Source organism: Pseudopodoces humilis, chromosome 3 (assembly GCF_049639895.1).
Source record: "Pseudopodoces humilis isolate 2021_Gansu_Grassland_sample_001 chromosome 3, ASM4963989v1, whole genome shotgun sequence".
Taxonomy (NCBI): Eukaryota; Metazoa; Chordata; class Aves; order Passeriformes; family Paridae; genus Pseudopodoces; species Pseudopodoces humilis.
The window spans coordinates 100,270,908-100,291,460 of NC_142202.1; the positions used below are offsets into that span (position 1 = coordinate 100,270,908).

At 37.3% G+C, this 20,553-nt stretch overlaps 1 protein-coding gene across 1 annotated transcript in view; it reads left to right on the forward strand.

Moving 5' to 3' along the window:
- Window positions 1-20,553, forward strand: part of GREB1 (growth regulating estrogen receptor binding 1) — an 84,874-nt gene that overhangs the window by 47,916 nt on the left and 16,405 nt on the right. The window contains exons 9-22 of the mRNA XM_005521854.3: window positions 485-622; window positions 786-971; window positions 1,516-1,866; window positions 2,552-2,680; window positions 4,203-4,328; window positions 4,777-4,974; window positions 5,065-5,245; window positions 6,770-6,962; window positions 7,564-7,700; window positions 8,838-9,177; window positions 10,712-10,827; window positions 11,528-11,727; window positions 13,502-13,591; window positions 14,951-15,531. Coding sequence (XP_005521911.2) covers window positions 485-622; window positions 786-971; window positions 1,516-1,866; window positions 2,552-2,680; window positions 4,203-4,328; window positions 4,777-4,974; window positions 5,065-5,245; window positions 6,770-6,962; window positions 7,564-7,700; window positions 8,838-9,177; window positions 10,712-10,827; window positions 11,528-11,727; window positions 13,502-13,591; window positions 14,951-15,531 — 2,966 coding nt within the window. The remainder of the gene's footprint in view (window positions 1-484; window positions 623-785; window positions 972-1,515; window positions 1,867-2,551; window positions 2,681-4,202; window positions 4,329-4,776; window positions 4,975-5,064; window positions 5,246-6,769; window positions 6,963-7,563; window positions 7,701-8,837; window positions 9,178-10,711; window positions 10,828-11,527; window positions 11,728-13,501; window positions 13,592-14,950; window positions 15,532-20,553) is intronic.

The following is a 20,553-nucleotide window of genomic DNA, read 5'->3' on the forward strand; positions in this document are numbered from 1 at the left end:
CCAGAATGTTTTCTTTTAATGTACTATTTTTTACATTAAAATTACCGTTAAAAAGTTATGCCTGAGCAAACATTGAATCTTTTTTTTTTTTTCTTTTTCCTGTAGCAGTAAAAACTATTTAGAATGAGTGAAACTAAATATGTCACACAGAACTCACAAATCATAGCTACACGTGTAATCATGGCTGCACAATATCACATAAGTCTCTGTATTTATGCATTTATACCTGGAACTGTTTGTTTATAAACTTTTCAAAATCTTTAGATGCATATGGGATGTCCAATGTTGCAGTGACATAATTAGTTCTCCAAGACACTTAGCATAATAGTGTGGGCTGTAATAACAGGTCATGAGCTATTTGATGGAGCCATAAAAAGCTGTGAATACTGACAGCAAATGTGGGTGTGAAATGATGCTGAATGACTTCTCTTTGAGGAAATCATTACCAGACCTAACTCCAGTAATAATATGTCTAAAATCTTAGATGGAGGAAGCCTGTCATCCTTACCCCATTCTCCTTTGGTGGGACCAGCCTCCTCTCCAATGATGGGCTCGGGAGAACCTGTCTCAGTTCCTGACAACTTGCTGAAAATCTGTAAAGCAAAACCAGTTATTTTTAAAGGTAAACCCCCCAGCCCCACAACAAGGCAAGAGATGTAAAGATATATCCCACCCCTAAACACTGCTAACACTATCCATTTTAAGAGGCTGGCTATTAAAACTGTTTAATGCACATATGGAAAATGACAAAATTAATGTGATGTGTACGTACATTTATTTTGTAGGTCATGGAAACTTCCCATATCTTTGTGGGAACATTAATGATGTGATAGTGAGTCCTTTGTTGTACACCTGTTACAGAAATTCTCAGTCTTTATCCAGAGCATATGAACAATACGGTGCATCCACAATACAGCCTATTTCTGAGGAAATGCAGCTGTTACTGACTGTCTACTACCTTGTTCAACTAGGTAAGGTTGTTCTGCATCCAGATAGACTGCATTGAATAGTCACATGCAGGCAAATGTGAAGGGGAATATTAGGGTAGGACATTACTAAATATGAGTCTTTGATAATGTGATATTAAACTATTTTATTCATGGTTATGGAACAAAATGAAGTAACTATGTCTTGAAGGCCAGACAGATTGAATTATAAACATACAAATTTCATTTTCTGCTATTGTCTGGACCTCAGCATGAAAATTAAAGGAAAAGAGCTGTAATTCACTGTTCTTGCAGACAATCTGTGGTTTAGAAGTAGTATTATACTGAGACAGGCAGCATTCAACCTCTTAAATATTTCTAGTTTCTGGTACTCAGGTTCAGATTAAGGCAGCTTTACCTGAGTATCACAAAGGCATTTCAAAATTAAAAATTTGGTTCACATCTGCTACAGGTAACAAAGTCATGCATGCAGAAATCTGAAGCATGTTTTAAAAAACAAAAATATTTTTACTCAACACTTTTGTTTAATTGTTTCATAATATTTCCCTCTTATTTTTTTTTTTTTTAGCTGCAGACCAGGTCCCTTTGATTGAGGATTTGGAGCAAATATTCATGCGCTCCTGGCGGGAATCGCACCTGTCTGAAATCCGTCAGTACCAGCAGGCTGTTCCCCAGGCCTTTCCCCAGGTGCCCAGCCAGATCACCCCGGTGACTTCAGCCCAGCTGCCCTGGCTGGCAGGGCTGGCAGCCAGCTCCTGTAATGACAGCGTCCACATCATTGAGTGCAGCTACTCCCTGGCAGAAGGGCTTTCAGAAATGTTTAAGCTACTCATTGAAGGGAAATTAATTAAGACAAACTATGTGGTGATCATATGTGCCAGTAGAAACCGAGCCATTGATTCCTGCATTGTGATAACAGGTAATGTCCCAAGGATGTATCTCCTTGCAAACCAGAGTAATTCAGCACTGTGAGGGGGTTTGGTTGGAGTTCCAGTGAGTTGCCTCACAAAGCAGAGCTTTGACCAGCCATTAATGGGCTTTGATGACCCCAGGCTGACACTGCACAGTTGGGTCTCTCCCCAGCAAACCACATTCTGCTTGTGTTGCTCATCTTCTCACCAAAACATCTCAACCAACAAGGCTACAAACAAAAAATCCTGAGTTACAGCACACACAGTGCATAAAGCTCTTCTGCTCTGCAGCTGGGATATTACTGCAGAGAGCCTTTCCTTATCTTCTAAAAGATGATCTTTCAATGCCATTCCCTTCAACAACCTGCTTATGATTAAATAAATTATATGAATGGCCATTCAAAAATTCATTGTGATTGTAAGATAATTGGCAATTCCTTTCCTAGTCTTTTTATATCATGTATCAACAAATGCTTTCCAAACTGGGAATGAAATACAAAGAATTGTAAAACGTGGATCTATTTTACATGTGTCTGGTGCATATATGTGTTGGAGACATAAAAGACTCATCCCTGCCATTTCTGTATGTGTGGTATTCTTTTAGTTGTAGAGTACTATTATTATGACTTAGAATATTCTTAACTTTAGTTTGAAGTGTTTTCAAAATTCCTTTTTATTTTTCTTGTCTTATAGGAAAGTATCAGGCAAGAGTTCTGTCTGAGAGCATGCTCAGTCCTTCAGACTACCAAAAAGAAGTTAACTATCAGCTGGTCACAGGGAAGGTGGAAACTCTGGGGTCCTTCTTTAGCACACTCTGCCCAGGTACCTAACTGGTTGTAAAGAGGCATGTTTCCAAATCCCTGAAACTTTTAAGTGTGAGAAAATACCTTTGCTCATTTCCTTACCAGAAGCAAGACACTTAGAAATACATGAAAAATGCAGGAAAAGTTGTGAAAGTAAAGTTGAATTGAAATTCCTCCTAAAAGTGTCATTTTCTAAAATCCATTGGTTTCATAAAAATAGGCCAGCAAATAGCTGAGCACATTATTCTTAGCTATGCAAATCCATCCTTATATTATGTAAGTCCCTATGCATATGAATGTATAAATTCTTTTGCCCTAAGCATTTAGTCCAGAATAGATCAGAGCTATTTTATGAAAGGTAGGATTTTCCCCTTCACCTTACTTTGAACTTGATGGTGATGCCTGGGACAGAGGAAAATTGCAGAGGGACAGGGTTACTGGATCATTCTTAGGTGAGTGTACTGAGAATTACTACAGGCAGGATTATCTGGGGGTAGATCAAACCATGTGGAAAGTTAAACTGTACCTCACAACTAGGGCAAATGCAGCATATTTGTCACTTCTAATGGGATGTCACAGTTTTATTTGCCATTCACATAATGTTGGTAAATAGATCACAGGAACCCTTCTGAATCTGTCATATTTTGAGTGGTCTCTTAAGGCAATCTCATTTTCCTTAAATCATCTTGTAGTTATATATTGTTTATCTTAGTGTATTCAAAGTATGGTTCTCAAAATCAAAGACAACCATGGAGAGTCGCAGAGAATCATAGAGTTGTTTGCTGTTGCTATTGTTTGAGCAGAACAAGTAAATGAGCATCCTAAAAATAGTTGCTAGCTATATTCACTGGCCTGCTCTTCACAGGACAGACCCTGCCTCTCTGAGCTCGCTGCAGACATACTCAAACATCTTTTTAACTGCTGAGAAAATACTAATGCCTGGGTCAGGCATATTGTATTCTCTGCATAGCTTTCACCTGTAAGTAGGGCCCCTGCTCTACAGAAATGGGTATGTTTGCAGATACGCAATACTTCAGTAAAAAATACTGTGCTTGTTTCAGCAATGTCTATAGCTAGAAAACTCATGTTTTTCTTTTGGCTGTATTAGAAATTACTTTTCTTTCTGTCTCTCAAAAATGTTAGAGCTTTAGAAATGTTTATCAGATTTTTCTCAACTTTCTTGTAATCCTTGTTAGTGAACAGTATGGACCTATGGTCTGAACATAAACTAAGCCAGTTTCATGTTTGTTGTTGCTGGTTTGTATCAGGGCCTTGAGGGTAATTTTCTACCACATTCCATAAATGTCCTAGCTGGTCTGCAGAGATGGTTTGTCATTCTTTGATCTGGTTTTCATTTTACTAGTGATAATCTGTAAAAACAGATTTAACAGAAAATAAGAAGAGGGTTCCTGTATAAAACAGCCAATAAGCCAAGGGCAGGATAGCTAACAAATAAAGTTTTTAAGATCTACAAGACAAAATCAATATGAAATGCAGCTATTAACATGAATGTTTATTCCATTATCCCTTCAATTTGACAGAGGGTGACATTGATCTTTTGCTGGAGAAATTTTATCAAGAAAACCAAGGACACATATCTTCATCGCTTTCTGCTTCAATAAATAAACCAACAGCAGTGAATGGAGCTGGAACAGCTGTGTGTACAAGTGAGTAAGGAGGATCTTCTAAAGAGGTGACAGAGTAGGGCACTGCACCAAGTTCTGGGTGCACAGTTAGATCCCTCTGGGCAGAGCCCAGAAGGCAAAGGCCCTGAGGCAAACAGTAACTCATGTCTTGGAATATTCAGATTTACACTGATGGACATTGTGCTTCATTCCACTGGGTATTGCAGTGTTTGAAGCTGTAAGTCCTACTTCCGTGGTAACAGAATGCTATTGTTCAAATTCACTTTCAGGTCTCAGACACTTACAGGAACAAAATGTCCAAATTCAGAAAGATTTTGTTGCATATTCTATATGGGTTTTCATAAATGAACTCCTGTAAATAAGCAAAATACTTTAAAGAGTAGTTCAGTCATTCTTTGCCAGACTCTTAACATTTTGCATCAGATTAAACTTTAGTCATATATCTAAACAGAATTTTGCCTTTTTCCAGGTTATGAGATTGAACGACATCAAATTCGTCCATTCCAGCTAGCAGTGGCTCAGAAATTGCTGTCTCATATTTGCTCAATTGCTGACTCCAGCACTCAGAATCTTGATTTGGGTTCCTTCGAGAAAATTGATTTCTTGATTTGTGTTCCACCCTCCGAAGTGACTTATCAACAGACTTTGTTTCATCTCTGGCACTCAGGTGCTCATTAGTTAGCTTTATTTTAGATTTACACAACATTTTTAGATATATTCATGTCCAGAAATACTGACACTTGTTCCATTCTTTTAGGTATATTATTAGAACTTGGTTTAGAAAAGGAACATCTTACAAAGCAGAGAGTGGAACAGTATGTTATGAAACTAGATGCAGAAGCCCAAATTAAATTCAAAGTCTTTTTACAAAACTCTATGCAGAATCCACACACACTGTTTGTCCTAATCCATGATCATGCACACTGGGATCTAATGAGGTAAGAAAACTGTAACTTGTTTTTAGAGAAGTTATTATTATCTGCATTATCTCTCAAGATTAGTTGTCAGATTTATCCCTTCCTTCATCTTTCTTTGCATCTTTCTGGTAACTCTGGCTCCCTGTTCATTGAATAAACATGTTTTAAGGTAATTTCTGACTTATTCTTACCCTGCTTATTATACTGTGCCTCAGTGGAACATTTCAGCTTTTTTTGCTCCCCATCCTTATTTACTTTCAGCCACAGCTATTTTTTTCTTTGGCTGTTTGTCCTTTGTTCAGGGGAAAGCTTCCTGTGAAAATATACAAAGCTCCTCATCCTCTGTTATTGTCCTCTGGGCTGTAAAATTTGTAAAGTCTCAACCCAGTGAGTAGACAACTAGTGAGCCAATACTGCTACCTAGTGTTTTAACTGATTGTAAATTTCCCAGTTATTTTCTATCCAAAATCAGTGATTTGTAAGAATTGAAAGCTTCTGTGGATTTGTAGTGATGCCAACTAGAGTTCTGAGGGAAAGAGAGAAGTTCCTGTCTGGTGTTCACCAAATTCCCCGTCAGGTCACTTGCATAACTCATTGCTTCCCTCACAGAGCTCTGTTTCCATAAATTCTCAACAAACTGCCTGCTGAGAAGTGGTACTGCCTTTGCTGTCTGGTTCTGAGGCTCTTGGGGAGGTTGGAAAACACGCTGAATTCCAGAAACACCAACATATTCCAACTTTGGGACCATGGCAGTGTTTCTGAAACCAAAAACTGTGAAATCTTGTTTGTGAATGAAGCGAGGTTTTATCTTTTACACTGTTTAACAATGATGACTTTCAATGAAACTGCATCTGAGGGTTTCCCATTCAGCTGCCCTGTTTTAAGAACTTACATGGACTTATACAGCTGTCCCAGACTTTACTGTATTTATTCATATAACATCCTTGAGTGATAGGGAAGTACCTATATTGCTGCTTAACTCTGTTTTATATCTAATAAAGATACATAGGCAGGTAAATGCCAAAAATTTAATAACATGAATTTGGACTGAAATTTTGCACAGGAGCAAGGAATTGACTGTCAGTAATCTGTGATACTGTGATTTGCTCTAAGAATAACTATTCTTTGTTTTTTGTCTCTTTTTCTATCATACTGACTTACCATCTGTAGTTTTCTATTTTGATTTTTTGTAGGTTAGAATTATATTTGATTAAGGGGCAGCACTAACTGACCAAAGTTACTACGGTACTATGTGTCTGTTGCTAACTGCCACATCAGCTTCCTTTCCTCCTTTATCTCTCATATTCTGGTAGCTGCAAGGGATTGCTAATTTGCTAGTTAGAGAGCCTATCAGACTCATAGAAATTTTTATTTGCAGTGAAATAATTTGCATCTTCTTTTCCTATCCTCCTGTGCAACAATTTCAGGGTAAAAGAAGAATCCTAAATTCCCTTAACTTCCACATCCAGGTTTAAGCTATTCCACTGGCACAAATATTCCCTTTTGCTGATCACTTTGGAGAGTTTTGGGTTTCTTTTTTTGCAGTGCTATGCATAGTCTTTATCCTCAAACAGAGCTGTCGACAGGACTTGTTGATAGACTGTTGAACTGCAGGGAGGTGAAAGAGGCACCAAATATTGTGACACTCCATGTGACTTCCTTCCCCTATGCGCTGCAGACACAGCATACTCATATCAGCCCTTACAATGAGATCCACTGGCCTTCTTCATACAGCAATGTAAGATGGATGCTTTCAGGTGCTTTTCTGAGCTTTTTTAAAGTTATTTTCCATTTTCGTACTTGATGAAACTGTGAAGTCCCCATGATTTTTGTAAATAAGAGTGAAGTTTGAATGACATCTTGTTCAATCTGTGGCAAATTCATTTTTTCTTTTCTATACTTTCTCACTTTCTTTTTCTTTCTTCCTTTCACATTTTTCCATAAACCTTAGTAGCTCTGCTAAAAATTTTTGAGCTACATAAATGGAAATCATCTTCAGTTCTGTCTCTAGTGCATTACTGCATAAATATATGTACATACGTGGATTTTCTTCATATGTGTGCATATTTATTCCATTATAGCTGGTCTGTCTGTGTATATGGATATGTGGGGAGAGAAAAAGAAAAGGGGAAAAATTGGGTCAAATTTTCATTCTCTCAAAATAACTAATTCTATTTCTTTTTCTTCTTGTTTTAATATGTCTGAGTAGATGTATGTTTATTAGAGAATGTGATTGTAAGTATATCAAGATACCAATGGTTAATCACTCGTAAATTAATTATTGATAGACTTTACCCTTATATATTTACCCTTATATTTTAATTGCTTCATTGCTTTAGGGTGTAGATTTATACCATGAAAACAAGAAATACTTTGGACTGTCAGAATTCATCGAGTCCACCCTCTCTGGACATAGTATTCCACTGCTTCGGTACGACAGCTCATTTGAAGCAATGGTCATGGCTTTGGGAAAGAGGTATGGGGCCCCCCTTTGTTTAACATGGGAAACTTAGGAAGTCCTTTTTAGGGCCTTGAGTTATTAGCTAGAAGTCCGTTTTAAATATATATATATTTTTTTTTTACTTCTCAGTGTCTTACACATAATTTACATATGCAAGGCATTTCACCTGTTCTCATTTTCTCTTATGTAGTTTGTATATACTGGTCCTGCACTGTTGAGGCTCTCTCTTAATATGAGCATGCACACTGCTCAGCCCAATTTACAGTGTATTCCTGCTGTGACCTGTTACTACCTCTATATTATAATAATCTAACATTATATCATCATATAATTTTAAATGTGTTTTCACTTTTGCTCAATATTATCACTTGCTGACCCTGGCTGAATTTGATTTTGTGTATACTGCACTTGGAACACAAAGAGAAGTTAGATATATTGCTGTGGTAAGTACACATAAATCAGAAATAAAAACTTCAGATCAAGCCATAATCAGCTTTCTGAGCAAGCCATAGCAAGCACTCTTTTTCCTGTGGACCTGGGTTTCATTTCTATGAAAATGAATATTGGATATCCATGGATTGCCTTTCTGTAAACTGGGGATTGAGACAGGGTGTAGCTGGCCTGGGGAAGTTGGAGTACTCGTTGGTTGCTGCCTACATATTCAGTTCTCTTGAGCACAAGACAACTGAAGCCCTTGAAAGAGTAAGTTGGTTCAGGGCTTCAGAATGAAAACAAGAGAAACACCCAATCTCTCCCTGCCCCTTAAGAATGGCACACAATGAATAATACTATTCTTATTGATAAGAATGTAGTTTTGATTGATGATATTACTGAGTGCCTCAGCTAATATTCTGTGATAAATTTTGTAACAGCAGTGAGGTATGGATAAACTAAAGTGATGTAACCTTATTGGAGTAAGGTTAGTATATCTTTACAAAGAGAAATGAAGAGACAACATCAGTGCTGATTGTGAAATGATGCCTTGTGAATACTGTACAACTGCAGCTGATGAGATTCTGTTGTATAGTAGATATGAAGGATCCTTTACAGGATTCTTCGTAACTCAGGAGAAAATCCTGAGTTAACTGTATTTTGGAAAAACAGCTTCTTCACCTCACCCTTTAATACTCTTTAATTCACCATTTCTTTCAGGTTTCCCAGACTACACAGTGCAGTGATAAGGACTTTTGTCCTCATCCAACACTACTCTGCAGCTATGATGGCAGTGTGTGGTCTTTCTCAGATGAAGAACTACACCTCAGTTGAAACTCTGGAAATCACCCAAAATCTAATAAACTCTTCAAGACAGTGTCCTAGTGGTCATGGCCTCATGGTAGTGTTGAGAATTCCATGTATCCCGCTGGCTGCAGTGGCATATGAACGTCTGTATAATGTAAGGGAAAGACTGGCCCTTGAAGATAACTTTGAAATAATCTTGGGAAATCCTAATTCTGGAATCACAATCGGGAAGCACTTTGTGGAACAACTAAAGGTAAATTACAGAATGGCATGTGCTGGCAAGCTTCATTAGATGGATGAAGATGGGAGATTAGATTAGACGAAGGTGGGGAGACTTTACTGGTGACAGTTACAGTCATGAGCTGAAGTGTGGAGTCTTAAAGTAAAAACAAAACTGCCATGAGGACCATGGCTTCTACCTTTTACACATACTCTTTGTGTCACCTTTCCTGTCCTGCTTGTGGTTAATGCTCAGTGCAGTATTAACTAATATGGTTAGCACTTGACTTCCAGTAGCAACCTCTGGAAACAGTTGAAATGCTTTTATCTAAAGGGACTATAAGGAATACATTAAAAAGCCAACTAAAATGTTCAGTTTTAGCTGAATTTTCTCACAAAAACACCACAGTGCAAAAAGATTTTATCAGTGACTAGTTGATAGTTAAATTATTCTTGTCACCAGCAGGGGGCAAGAGGACCGATGTGCCTATCAGTGATGCTAGTTACGGATCCTAGAGCACTCTGGTGTTCACAGCTTAGTATTTTATGTTTCTGAATAATTTTTTGGTTTATGGATAAAAAAAAGCCTCCTTTGCTTTTCATGAAATTACCATCTTCTGATTGCCAAAGCAAAAATGTATTTCCATTCTAGAATGTTGTGTACAGGGTATACTGTTTACTCTGATCCAATACGTCAGATGAAGTCATTTGAGATCCAGAGCCTAATGCTGATCTCATTCTGCTATTAATTAAGGATCACTTATTCGGGAAAGTCATTTCTGAATCACATCCTGATTATGTTCTCTGACATGTATAGAGGGGAACAGGTACAGAGGCTGAGTTGTTGTACTGTTGATCATACCACAGATACTCCTTATCTGCAGATCAGTCTTACAGCAGAAAGGACTGACTGGTGAGTAAGGTAATATGGCCTGATGCTGGGCAGTCAAACAATATATGGATTTGTCAGATTTCTCATAAAGTTACCAGGAAAACTGACAGCTTTAGGGAAGAGTGAGAGACTCCAGAGGGTTGTAAATAGGGACAGTGGTGTGTATTGAACACTTCCAACTTTATCCTGTTCATCTAAGGTGAAAAAGTCTCATTTCGAGCTGATTTTCTTCCTTGGACTCAGACATCCATACATTATCTGCCTCAAGAAGCCTCTGTATTCTCTTCTCTCCCCCAAAACACCTGCTCAGCTTTACTCTCCCTTGTGCCATATTTGCCATATGCCCTCGTCTCAGTGCTATCTATGTAGCTAGGAAGCAGGGAGGCTTTTCAGGCTGGAACATACTGTCCCAATGTCCTCAGACTAACAGCAGGCAGATTGCTGCCTGCAGTGCTCTAGAAACTGTGAGATCTCTCTGTGTTGAATTTGGCTGTGTGGCTTCTCTTCTACTGTACAAGTGGGTTATTATAATGGATGATAAACTATGTATTTCTGTATTTCTGTCATTTTATTTTATATATATATATATATAATAAATTTATATATAAATTATTATATAGTTATAGAGAAGTCAGACATATGGATACGTCCAACAGGGTTTCTCTACCTTGTACAGATCTGGCAGAAAATTGAGGATGTAGATTGGAGGCCTCAGACCTATTTGGAATTGGAAGGTTTGCCTTGCATATTGATATTTAGTGGGATGGATCCACAAGGAGAGTCTTTGCCACGGTAAGAACATCCACTCTTTTCTCAGTGGCAGAGTTTTATCCATTGCTTATCAAATAGCTAAAGATTAACAATGTGATTACTTGTGTGAAAGGAAAACAGATTTCAGTGTCAAGGTATTTCTTTGACATTTTTGGGGCAGTTTTTATATCATAAATACAATCTACATCTTATTGATAATAAACTTCTGTTTATAGCAAGATGTAAATAGCTTCAAAAATATTATGAGAGTTATCCCAGTTTAGAGGAGAGAATGGGTATGTTTAAAAAAAGAAATATAACTGCTTATGGTTCTTAGGGTAGCTGAGAAATCTGCATGGATTTCTCCAGGATGTGTGGAGAGATCAGTGCCTTCTGGAATGGTAGCTGGAAGCCAGACAGGATGCCCTAGGGCACTAAATGCTTTTGAATGTTCAAGTGAATCCTATTCTGTGTGTGTTAGGTTTAGAATCCAAATGATGATTCTTTTTCTTATGCTGATGCTAATGTTCAATGCAGTAAATTAAGTTGTATAACTGGGTTAAGAGAAAGAAAAGTGTATGCACCACTTACTGGTGAACTTATTAAGCCCAAAATACTATGTTCTATCTCATCTCTTGTTGAAGCAAATCATGAAAAAATTCCTCTTTGGCTGTGTTTCTTAAAGAGACAAGGCAGTAGATTACAGTGAGTTTTCATACTAGCTCCTCCTGTTTCTCTCCAGATCACTGAGATACTGTGACCTACGCTTAATAAATTCATCTTCTTTGGTACGGACAACCCTGGAGCAAGAACTTGGTTTGGCAGCATACTTTGTGAGCTCAGAAGTTCACACAGAGAAAGCAGTTGTGAATGATGTGTTAGAAAGTGACCCAGAGAAACTAAGCAGTACTGACAATGAAGATGAAGAAATAGCAACAGAAGGTATTGTTTATTACTGGTAATAAAAGAAGCTGTAAAATGATTGAAAATTATTAGCAAAACCAGAAATGTATGGGTGAAGGTTTCTCGCTTTATTCTTACTGAGCGAGCTCTGCTCCTTAGTTTTGTTTAATCTCCTTGAACCTCTGTTTTCTCAACCCTTCTGCTGCTGCTGCTGCATTTTAACTTCTTGCAGTTCTACTGTTGCCTCTGTTATCTGTGTTTTCTGGCTGCCTCCTGTGTCCCCTTAGCTCTCTATGTTCTGACAGCCATAAAGTGGAGCTCAAGTAGGAACACCAGGTGATACTCACTGTTCAGAGGACCCTCTGCACTTTCCCTCCCCAGCAGGGAAGGGTGTGATTTGCTGTCTGAGAAGCAGAAGCAGTGACTGCATCCCTACCCTCAGGGCAGTGGCAGCTCCAACTAAACTGTTCCTGACTGCTGCCTTTGAACCTATGCTTACAGTGATGTCAGTGATGAAGATTCCTTTCAAGGAAACAGCTGAGTAGTTCCTAGTTTGTAAGGCGTTAAATAGTATGGATAGAAAATATATCTCAGCATAGAAACTTGAGTTCTCCTTGAAAATGCCCATGAATTCAAATTAACTGTGTAGAGTTGGCGAATTCGTCATTTCTTAAGAAATCAATTGAGAACACACAAATTATTTAAAAACCAATAATTTACCCACAAACAATTACTCTTATTTTTTTTTAGTTATAATTGATGGGCATTATCAGTTATTTATTAGTTCTTTACACTTTTCCTTACTGTCTATTATGCCTGTGAAAAACAAAGGATTTTTATCCCTATAAAGTGTTTAAATCCCAAACAACTTGTCTTCATTTACTTTTCTATACTATGAGGAGGAAGAAAGACAGTTACTCTTCACCTAAGAAGTTCTTACTGAAAATAGCAGAACAAGCCAAACAAAAATACTTTCTTTAATCCTTTTCTTAATTTCTTTAATCTTTACTCTTCATAGAGGAATGAAACATCTGAGGTCATATTCAGACTGTGTTCAATAGAGGCCTGCCTCAGATGTGATGAGTGCTTCTTGCAATGAGTAGTTCTGTCCATTTAGTTGAAGTATGGTGAGACTGTATGTGATCTGAGTCAAATGGGCTCCTATGTTGTCTGAGGCTGCTCTCCTAGTCCATGAAGTGTGGTATGATCATCTAGAGTCCAATTCAGAACATATGAGATAGGCTTACTGTCTAAGTTTTCTGACGGTAGTGCTTATGTCTCAGTTTAGCACGTTAAAACTGTACAGAAACGAGTATTTTAACTTAGAAGCCTGAGCTAGGAACCTCAAGTGAATGGCCCTGATGGCCATCAAATTGAGGATTTTCACCACCAAAAGATGAGATATAATCTGGCCATTAAGTCTGTGTGGGGTAGGAGGTAATTTCATAACATTCTGACAAAATAGAGCTTGTTGCCTGCTGCTTTCCACACTGGACTAGCAGGGAATGTAAGACATGGTTTGGAAGAGAAATCATGGTTGAGACAGGCCTAGATATTACCAGCTCCAGGCTGCAGCACTGATTTTTGTGAAGCTGTTGCAGCTTAGCACAGGTAAATGCTATGAATGCTAAAAACCATAGGCGGATCCAATATTCTGTGATGGGAACTGGAACAGTGTCAGGATGAGGACAAACCTCACACAAACCCTTGTGCACTTTTCCTTACTTTGACAATACAGCTGTAACTTGTGACTTACAAGCTTACCTAAATTATATTTTGATTTTGTTTTCCTTTACTAACATTCATAAAATAGGTTCTACTTCAGAAAAGAGAAGTCCTATGAAAAGAGAAAGATCGTGTTCCCATGACTCTGCATCTTCATCTCTCTCTTCAAAAGCTTCCAGTAAGACCATAAGATTATCTCTTTCATTTAATTAGGACATAAAAGGGACCTTAGCTTATTAGATAAATAATAAAAGGCATAAATCAGGTTTTTATAAGGCCTATTTTAATGGGATCGCTTAAGATGACTAAAAATGTAGGGATTAGACTTCTGATATACAGGAAATAGGAATTTTTCTTGCTTAAAAAATTATTATTTCATGGGATGCCCAAACTAAGTACTTTTATGTGGCCTGCCCACGACTCTTGGCCCTCAGTTCATCTGTGGATAAAGAAATCTTTTTTCCTTTATTTTCTTTCTGTGCCCCTGGACACTGGTATTCTGAAGGATGTCACATTGGTGTTACTTGCAACTATTCACAGTGCTGGTGACACTTTTGTATTTGTTGCTAATGGTTTTTACTGACTACTTTAGATTAATAGACAGAGAGGATAGCTTACTCTTTCTTGTAACTACTGACTTGTGTTGATTCAAAATGTAGGGTTTTTTTGAGAACCAGCATGGCTGTTTTCACCATGAGAGGAAATCTGGTTTAATCTATGTTCAGCCTTAGGCAGATATTTCTAATACCTTGATTCCACAAGCAGTTCTCCATCTACTTTGAAGACTGAAATATTTGCATGTCCTCTTTCAACTAAGCATTAAAGATGCTCAGAACCACTTAATGTGTTAAACTGTCAAGAAATCTTAATAGTTAAAATACATAGGGTAAAAATATATACAGCTATCAGAAAATCTGCGGTTATCTGTGGGGTGTATGTACATCACATATTCCCAGCCAACATTCATGAGTTCAGTATGTTCTCTGAGATGACCCAAAGCTGTATGAATGCACTAATGCATTATGTAGGGCTTGAGGGCTGCCAGGTCTTATTAGATCAGCCTAAGTGCTGCAGTGACACAGACATGGGTGTCAGAGCAGAGCTCTCAGAGGACTGTTTTTAGATATCAGTCTGAGTAGACATTTCTGTAGTGTGGTGGGGTAATAGCCCTATTTTCTTCAATTTTCTTCAATTCATTTAAACAATGGTTTCAGTAATGTTGTATTTGTCTTGAGTGATTAAAGTATCCAGTGAACACCTTAAACAAGGAAAGTATGAGGGGAATAGAGGACAGGACAATCAGTGTCATCTTTCCTATGCACTTCAGGACTTTAAAAGCCACTTTCTGCATTGAAATGAATACTCCAAACAAGTCCAAATTATGGCTTCCTATATGAGGAAAATCAAAGCAAAAAGAGGAGCAAGATTGCAATGTTTGCTGGACAATGTATTGAGAGGATTATTTGTTGTGTTTTGTTTAACTGTGGCATTGACTAGCAGATAGCTGCACTGTGTTGAAATAAAAATTTTCTTTTAGTTACAGCATTCTGCACTGAATCATCTCCTCCCCAAGCTCTAAGTAACAGCGCTGAAGAAGCTACAACTAACTATGAAAGGCAGAAGCAGAAAGTAGACAAGGGGGCACAAACAACAATCAGCAAACACTTGCCACCAGTAACTGAACAGCTGGATATGAAACAAAATGTAAAAAGTGCCCAAGTCTCCATCACCTCATCATCCTCCTCACCTTTCTCCTCCTCTTCTTCCTCCTCTGCACCTACTCATAACTCCTTCATTCTACAGACGTCTCAATGCTCCATGACCAAAGCATCAAAACAGCCTCCCATAGTTTTCCTGCCCAAACTGGTTTATGACATTATTACTTCTACAGACAGCAGTGGACTTCCCAAATCCTCTTCCCTCTTGCCTTACCATTCTGTTATGTGGGCAAGTTCTTTTCGTCCTCTTATGAGTAAGATGATGACGTGCACGGAGCAGTCTCTGTACTACCGCCAATGGACAGTTCCCAAGCCAATCCACATGGACTACAACAACAGAAATGAGGGAAGAATGGACACCTTTCACCCAAGGAGACTGCTGCTGAGTGGGCCACCACAGGTGTGTAAAAAGAACAAGGTATTATCATTGATTTATTTTGTTTAATTTAAACATAATCTCAGAAAAAGGTATTTAGTTTTTATTAATCATACTTGAAGGGTTTTTTTTTTTGTAGAGAATAAATTACTTATATTTTATTTCCTAATCTGTTCTAATAAAAAATATTTCTTTCTTTCTTTACTGTTATCCTGAGTTCCAGTACAGATAAGCTGCAGCAATATTCACTTTGTCAGTCTCTCTCCATTAAGATGTTTTAAAGATAGTTTGCTCATGAGATAGACTTAATGTTTAGTTTCAGTTTGTTAAAGTTGAATATGCATTTACGTTTTAAATAAAGATCAAAGATCTTAACAAATCCACTTTCTTATGATCAATGTGAAAGCAGCTGGGAGTTTGTAATTAAATTATTTTGTTTCCTTTGCACAGTAGACAGAAGTAGAAGCTGATGTAAATAATACATGCAAGAAGGCCAGTTCAAAGTAGCAGAGCCATATTTAAAAGATGAGTAGCTGACCCAGGAGTTTTTACATTACTTTGAAAATAGATATGGAAATGGGTCTAGTTCTAAGAAATTAATTCTCATGTAAATTCTCTGGAAATGTTTAGCACTTATCTCTGAGCAAGGTATCTCCTAGTTAAGTGCACCTGTTACAGGCTAAAGGTAGTATTGTGCCTCATGTTTTACTGAAGTATGAAGCAACAAGATAGGAAGAGGCAATGTGCCTGCTGAGAGCAGATATATTTCCTGTGAACCTCAGAAGTCAAACAGGATAAATCCAAACCCAGACAAAGATGTTTCCAGTTACTGTAACATCAACCCAAAGAATTAATCCAAAGATAGTTACTGAATTAGCTTGCCACATAAACCACTCTTTTATGCCCATCCATGGCAAAAAGTAACTGCATATTGCTCTGTTAAATTATTGTTTTCCACTGTATACCTAAATACATGGTGCAGAAGGGTAGAAAGAGCATGAAGGAGCTTTTCATACTAGGAATTCCCACAGATGTTACTCTGATTCATAAAGGATTCCAGAAAATATTCTGATGATCAGTTTTTCACTGTCCTTTCCTTTGATCTAAATAGTTTGTGTTTGCCAAATGTTGAGGTGCTATGTGACCAAGAAACTGAATTTCATTCTCAGGTGCAGCATAAAAATGAATACCATCTGGAGAGTGATTTTAATTTTCATCCCCAAAAAAAACGGCAAAATGACAGGCTGTAACAAAGTGACAGGCTGTAACTTCTGTTAGAATTTAATATTACATTCAAATCAAAGCCATAAAGATACAATTCTGAAAGCCATCCTAAACATTCAGATTAGCCAATAAGAAATTATTTCTTTGGTATTGACTTGTTTTTGGGTCCCGAATATAAATTGTGGTTCTCAGAAGAGTCATTCAGAGACTTCCAAGAGCATACTACACATGGTGAAAGGATTTTGATGCTTCTCACACTTGATATTTGCAATTTAACTATGATCAAACAGGTAGCTTGTTTATTTGTCAGCCCACTTTTCACTATCAAATCTCTCTGGTTTTTTTTCCCAAGTATGGAATAGGACTCCTGTTCACCCTCTGTACAGCAGTGAATTTGAAACTCCATTTCTTTTTCAGCTTCGCAATGCAAGTTATTTCCCAGTGTTGCATTGGGTCCTACAGTTGGATTAGTTCCTGAAGGATGCCTTTTATATGTTTATTCATTTTATATTACTCAGTTCTTTCTGAAGAATATACCTGTTTCACACAGAACAAATTCTTGCACATCAAATTAGGAATATCATATCTTCTTCCTAAGTATAAAAATGTAGGGTTATATATTAATTTAATGGAAGTTTCCATTTATTAATCCATAGAAATCTCTTAATTTATTTCTATTTTCTTGGAAAAGCCCAGCAATTTTTCTACCTTTACTATTTTAACCTCCCAAAGTACTGAAAACTCCTGTAAACCAAACAAACAACTTTAAAAGTATGTGGATTAATTTAAGGTATAACAATGTACTGTTTCTTGAAGGGAATAGTAGCAATAAAATATGCAGAAATCAGAATTATCCTTCTCTTTTGAAAATAAATAATTTTCCTTCCTGAAGTCGGTTTTATTCATTATTTTTGGTAATATTAACATTTCACATGGACTTAATACTTACTGCATCAAGAGGTATAGGTGGGAATGAAAACAATTATTAGACAGCTCATATCTGAATGTTGGTAACATCTCAGCCAAAGTACAAGACTGTCAGAGTAGTATCTTCCCAAAAATCAGTAATTACTTTTTTTCTTTATCATACAGTGATTCCTTTACTAAAATTTAAATCAGGAAGCAATTTTCTGGTTAAAATGAAAAATACTAAATCAACAAAGCAGGAAAACTAGGCACACTAAAGAATCAAAATTGCAATTCTCATTGTCAGGGAAATAAGTAACAAAATATGTTCACCCTTCTCTCACAGAGATATTTTACCCTATGTGCTGGTCAAAATATTTTGCTGGAAGACTTGATGCATTTTTGCAAGGACAGTTATGTACATTAGAATGCAATAAATGCCTTATTTTTACAATAGGCTTCAGGAAATGCAGCAAAAACTGGCTAGGTATGGAATAATTTCTCTGTAAACTAGCTCATGTGATCAAAATCAAGCCATTGGTTTCTGAGTATAATTTAATATGCATCACCATGAGCAATTAATATCATATCTACAGCTCAACATCTATTCCCTGGTGCACCCACACAAATGCCTATATAGAATTCTAAATTCCCTCAAGTATTTTTTCTTCAGAACATTCATGTTAAAGTTCCCCAAACTGCAAATCAAGGTTTCATATGTTTGGTTCTTTAACTGGATTTTACAACTTGCAACTAGCATTTTCCTGAAGCATGGAAGCTGCTGGTGAGCACAGCTCAGTCCTGGGAACCACATCCAGGGAATGAAGCAAGCATGTCTTAAGACACTTCCTGAAGAAGAAAACTGCTACCCGTATTATTACTCTACTTTTATTAAAATCTCATTACAATGGGTATATATACCACTCAGCCTATGTAAGAAAAATATTAGGGAAATATTTAATATATCTATTATTAGCTGTGTTTTAGAAAAATGTAGCATGTGGAAACACGGAGAAGAGCCATCAACATTTGACCAACTGTCAACTGATCATCAGCATGTTTTCTGCAAATCATCATTGATTCACAGGCCACAGTTTGAAAACCACTGTCATGGTATGTGAAGAACTGTCTTACCTGGAAATTAGAATAGAAAAGCCTTATGGAATTATTTCCCCTTTCACCATATTTCTTCACATGTGAGGCCTGAAATCAGATGATACTTTATACCAACATATACCATGAATAATTATGTACTTGTAGTGGTCCTGGTGTCTGGCATCTGGAATAAGTTAAAAAAGGAAGCTCATTACTGTTACAGCTTCTACAACAACACTTTTGGATGTTATTCCATGAATGCATGGATGCACACAAGCAGTTTATCTGATTGAAATGTTCTCTCAGATTCTTAGTTGGTTTTCACCCTATCCTTGATATATACGGCAAGCAGTGTTCAATGGTCAAAATCTTTGGAGAGCTTTTCCCTCCTCTTTGGTAATATATGTCTTTGATACAAAAACTAGACCCTCATGCACATGTCAGATTTTCTTCAGGAAAGAATTTGAATTCATATTCCTTTCTCTTGCTACAGCTACACTCCTCATAAATGAAGAGCTGCGGAGTATATTCTTAGTATTTTATGGGTTAAATCATCCCTGGCACTAAGAATGAAAATAGAAATAAAACCCCTAAATCTCATCAGGCCCCAAATTCCTTAGTTATCATCAGTTTTCACAAGATTTGAGATTTTTACTTCTTAGTCTTCTGGAATTTTATTCTTCCAAGTCTGATTCTTCAGACTTCTAGCAGAGATAGTTGCACTGTGTTGAAATACAAATTTTCTTTAAGTCTAATTTTTACCAAACTCAGGTAGACAGGAAAAAGTTAGAGTAATACTTCCATTATTTGGGAATATTCCTCCACAAGTACTTATCTTACAAAGCATTGAGCAGTGCCACACGTTTGAGGAACCTTTTTTCTGGAAAGTAGAGCCGTTTGTCATAGTGGCCCCTCTCATGTACATTTTGTTTCAGACATTGTAAAAATGCAGCCCAGTTCTAGGTTCCTTCAGCCTTTTAATGTTTGCAACTTTGGTATCCAGAACAGAGGCAGGATATAGGGAAAAAACCCTTGCTCAGAGCATTTCCTTACCAGTTGTTGTCATTCTTAATATTTCATGCTTAGCCTAGAGTCACCAGTTAGGATCAGCACAGCATGGTGCTTGGCTTCCCTAAAGCCATATAAACTTGCAGACCAATCAGGTATCCACTTTAATTAATTATTAATTTAATTATCCACTTAAAAATTCTTTTCAGATCTCCTATTTGTTGCAGTTAGGAGATGGAGGATGGGCAGATGCAGGGCTTTATGCTTCAAAGGTGTGCATATCCTGCTTGCAGGATCTCTTTGTAGCTACTTACTGTTCAAAAACTCTTAGAAAAAGGGGTAGTGACAGATGGGGCAGGGAGACATTTGGAGATTTGGAGAGATGTGGAAGTTGTAGTTTTTGATAGCTATTCCGTATTTTCAAACAAAGACTCTCTGTGCTATTCTATTTTGCCTAGAGATGGTATACGTAGAAAACACTACAATTAATTTTAAAGGTGCATTTAGTTATCTGGATATGCTACAAGTTCACTTGTTCAAGATCCTTCCTTTCTGGAGTAAGTGTCAATTGTAAATGAGAAGTCATTCATTTCTCATTTTCTTTTTGAAAATCTTCTCAAAATGACCTGAAAAAGGTGTTCTCCTTTTCACCAGTTCATTTACTGAGCAGCAAATGCAGGCAGATGTGCTAGTGAATGGAGTCTAAATATGAATGCTGCATGTGCTCAGCCCAATCTCTGTCCTGGCAAACATTCTAATAACTTGGAGATATTCCTGAAAGTTCCCAACAGCTTTTTGCATACAGCATTGCTG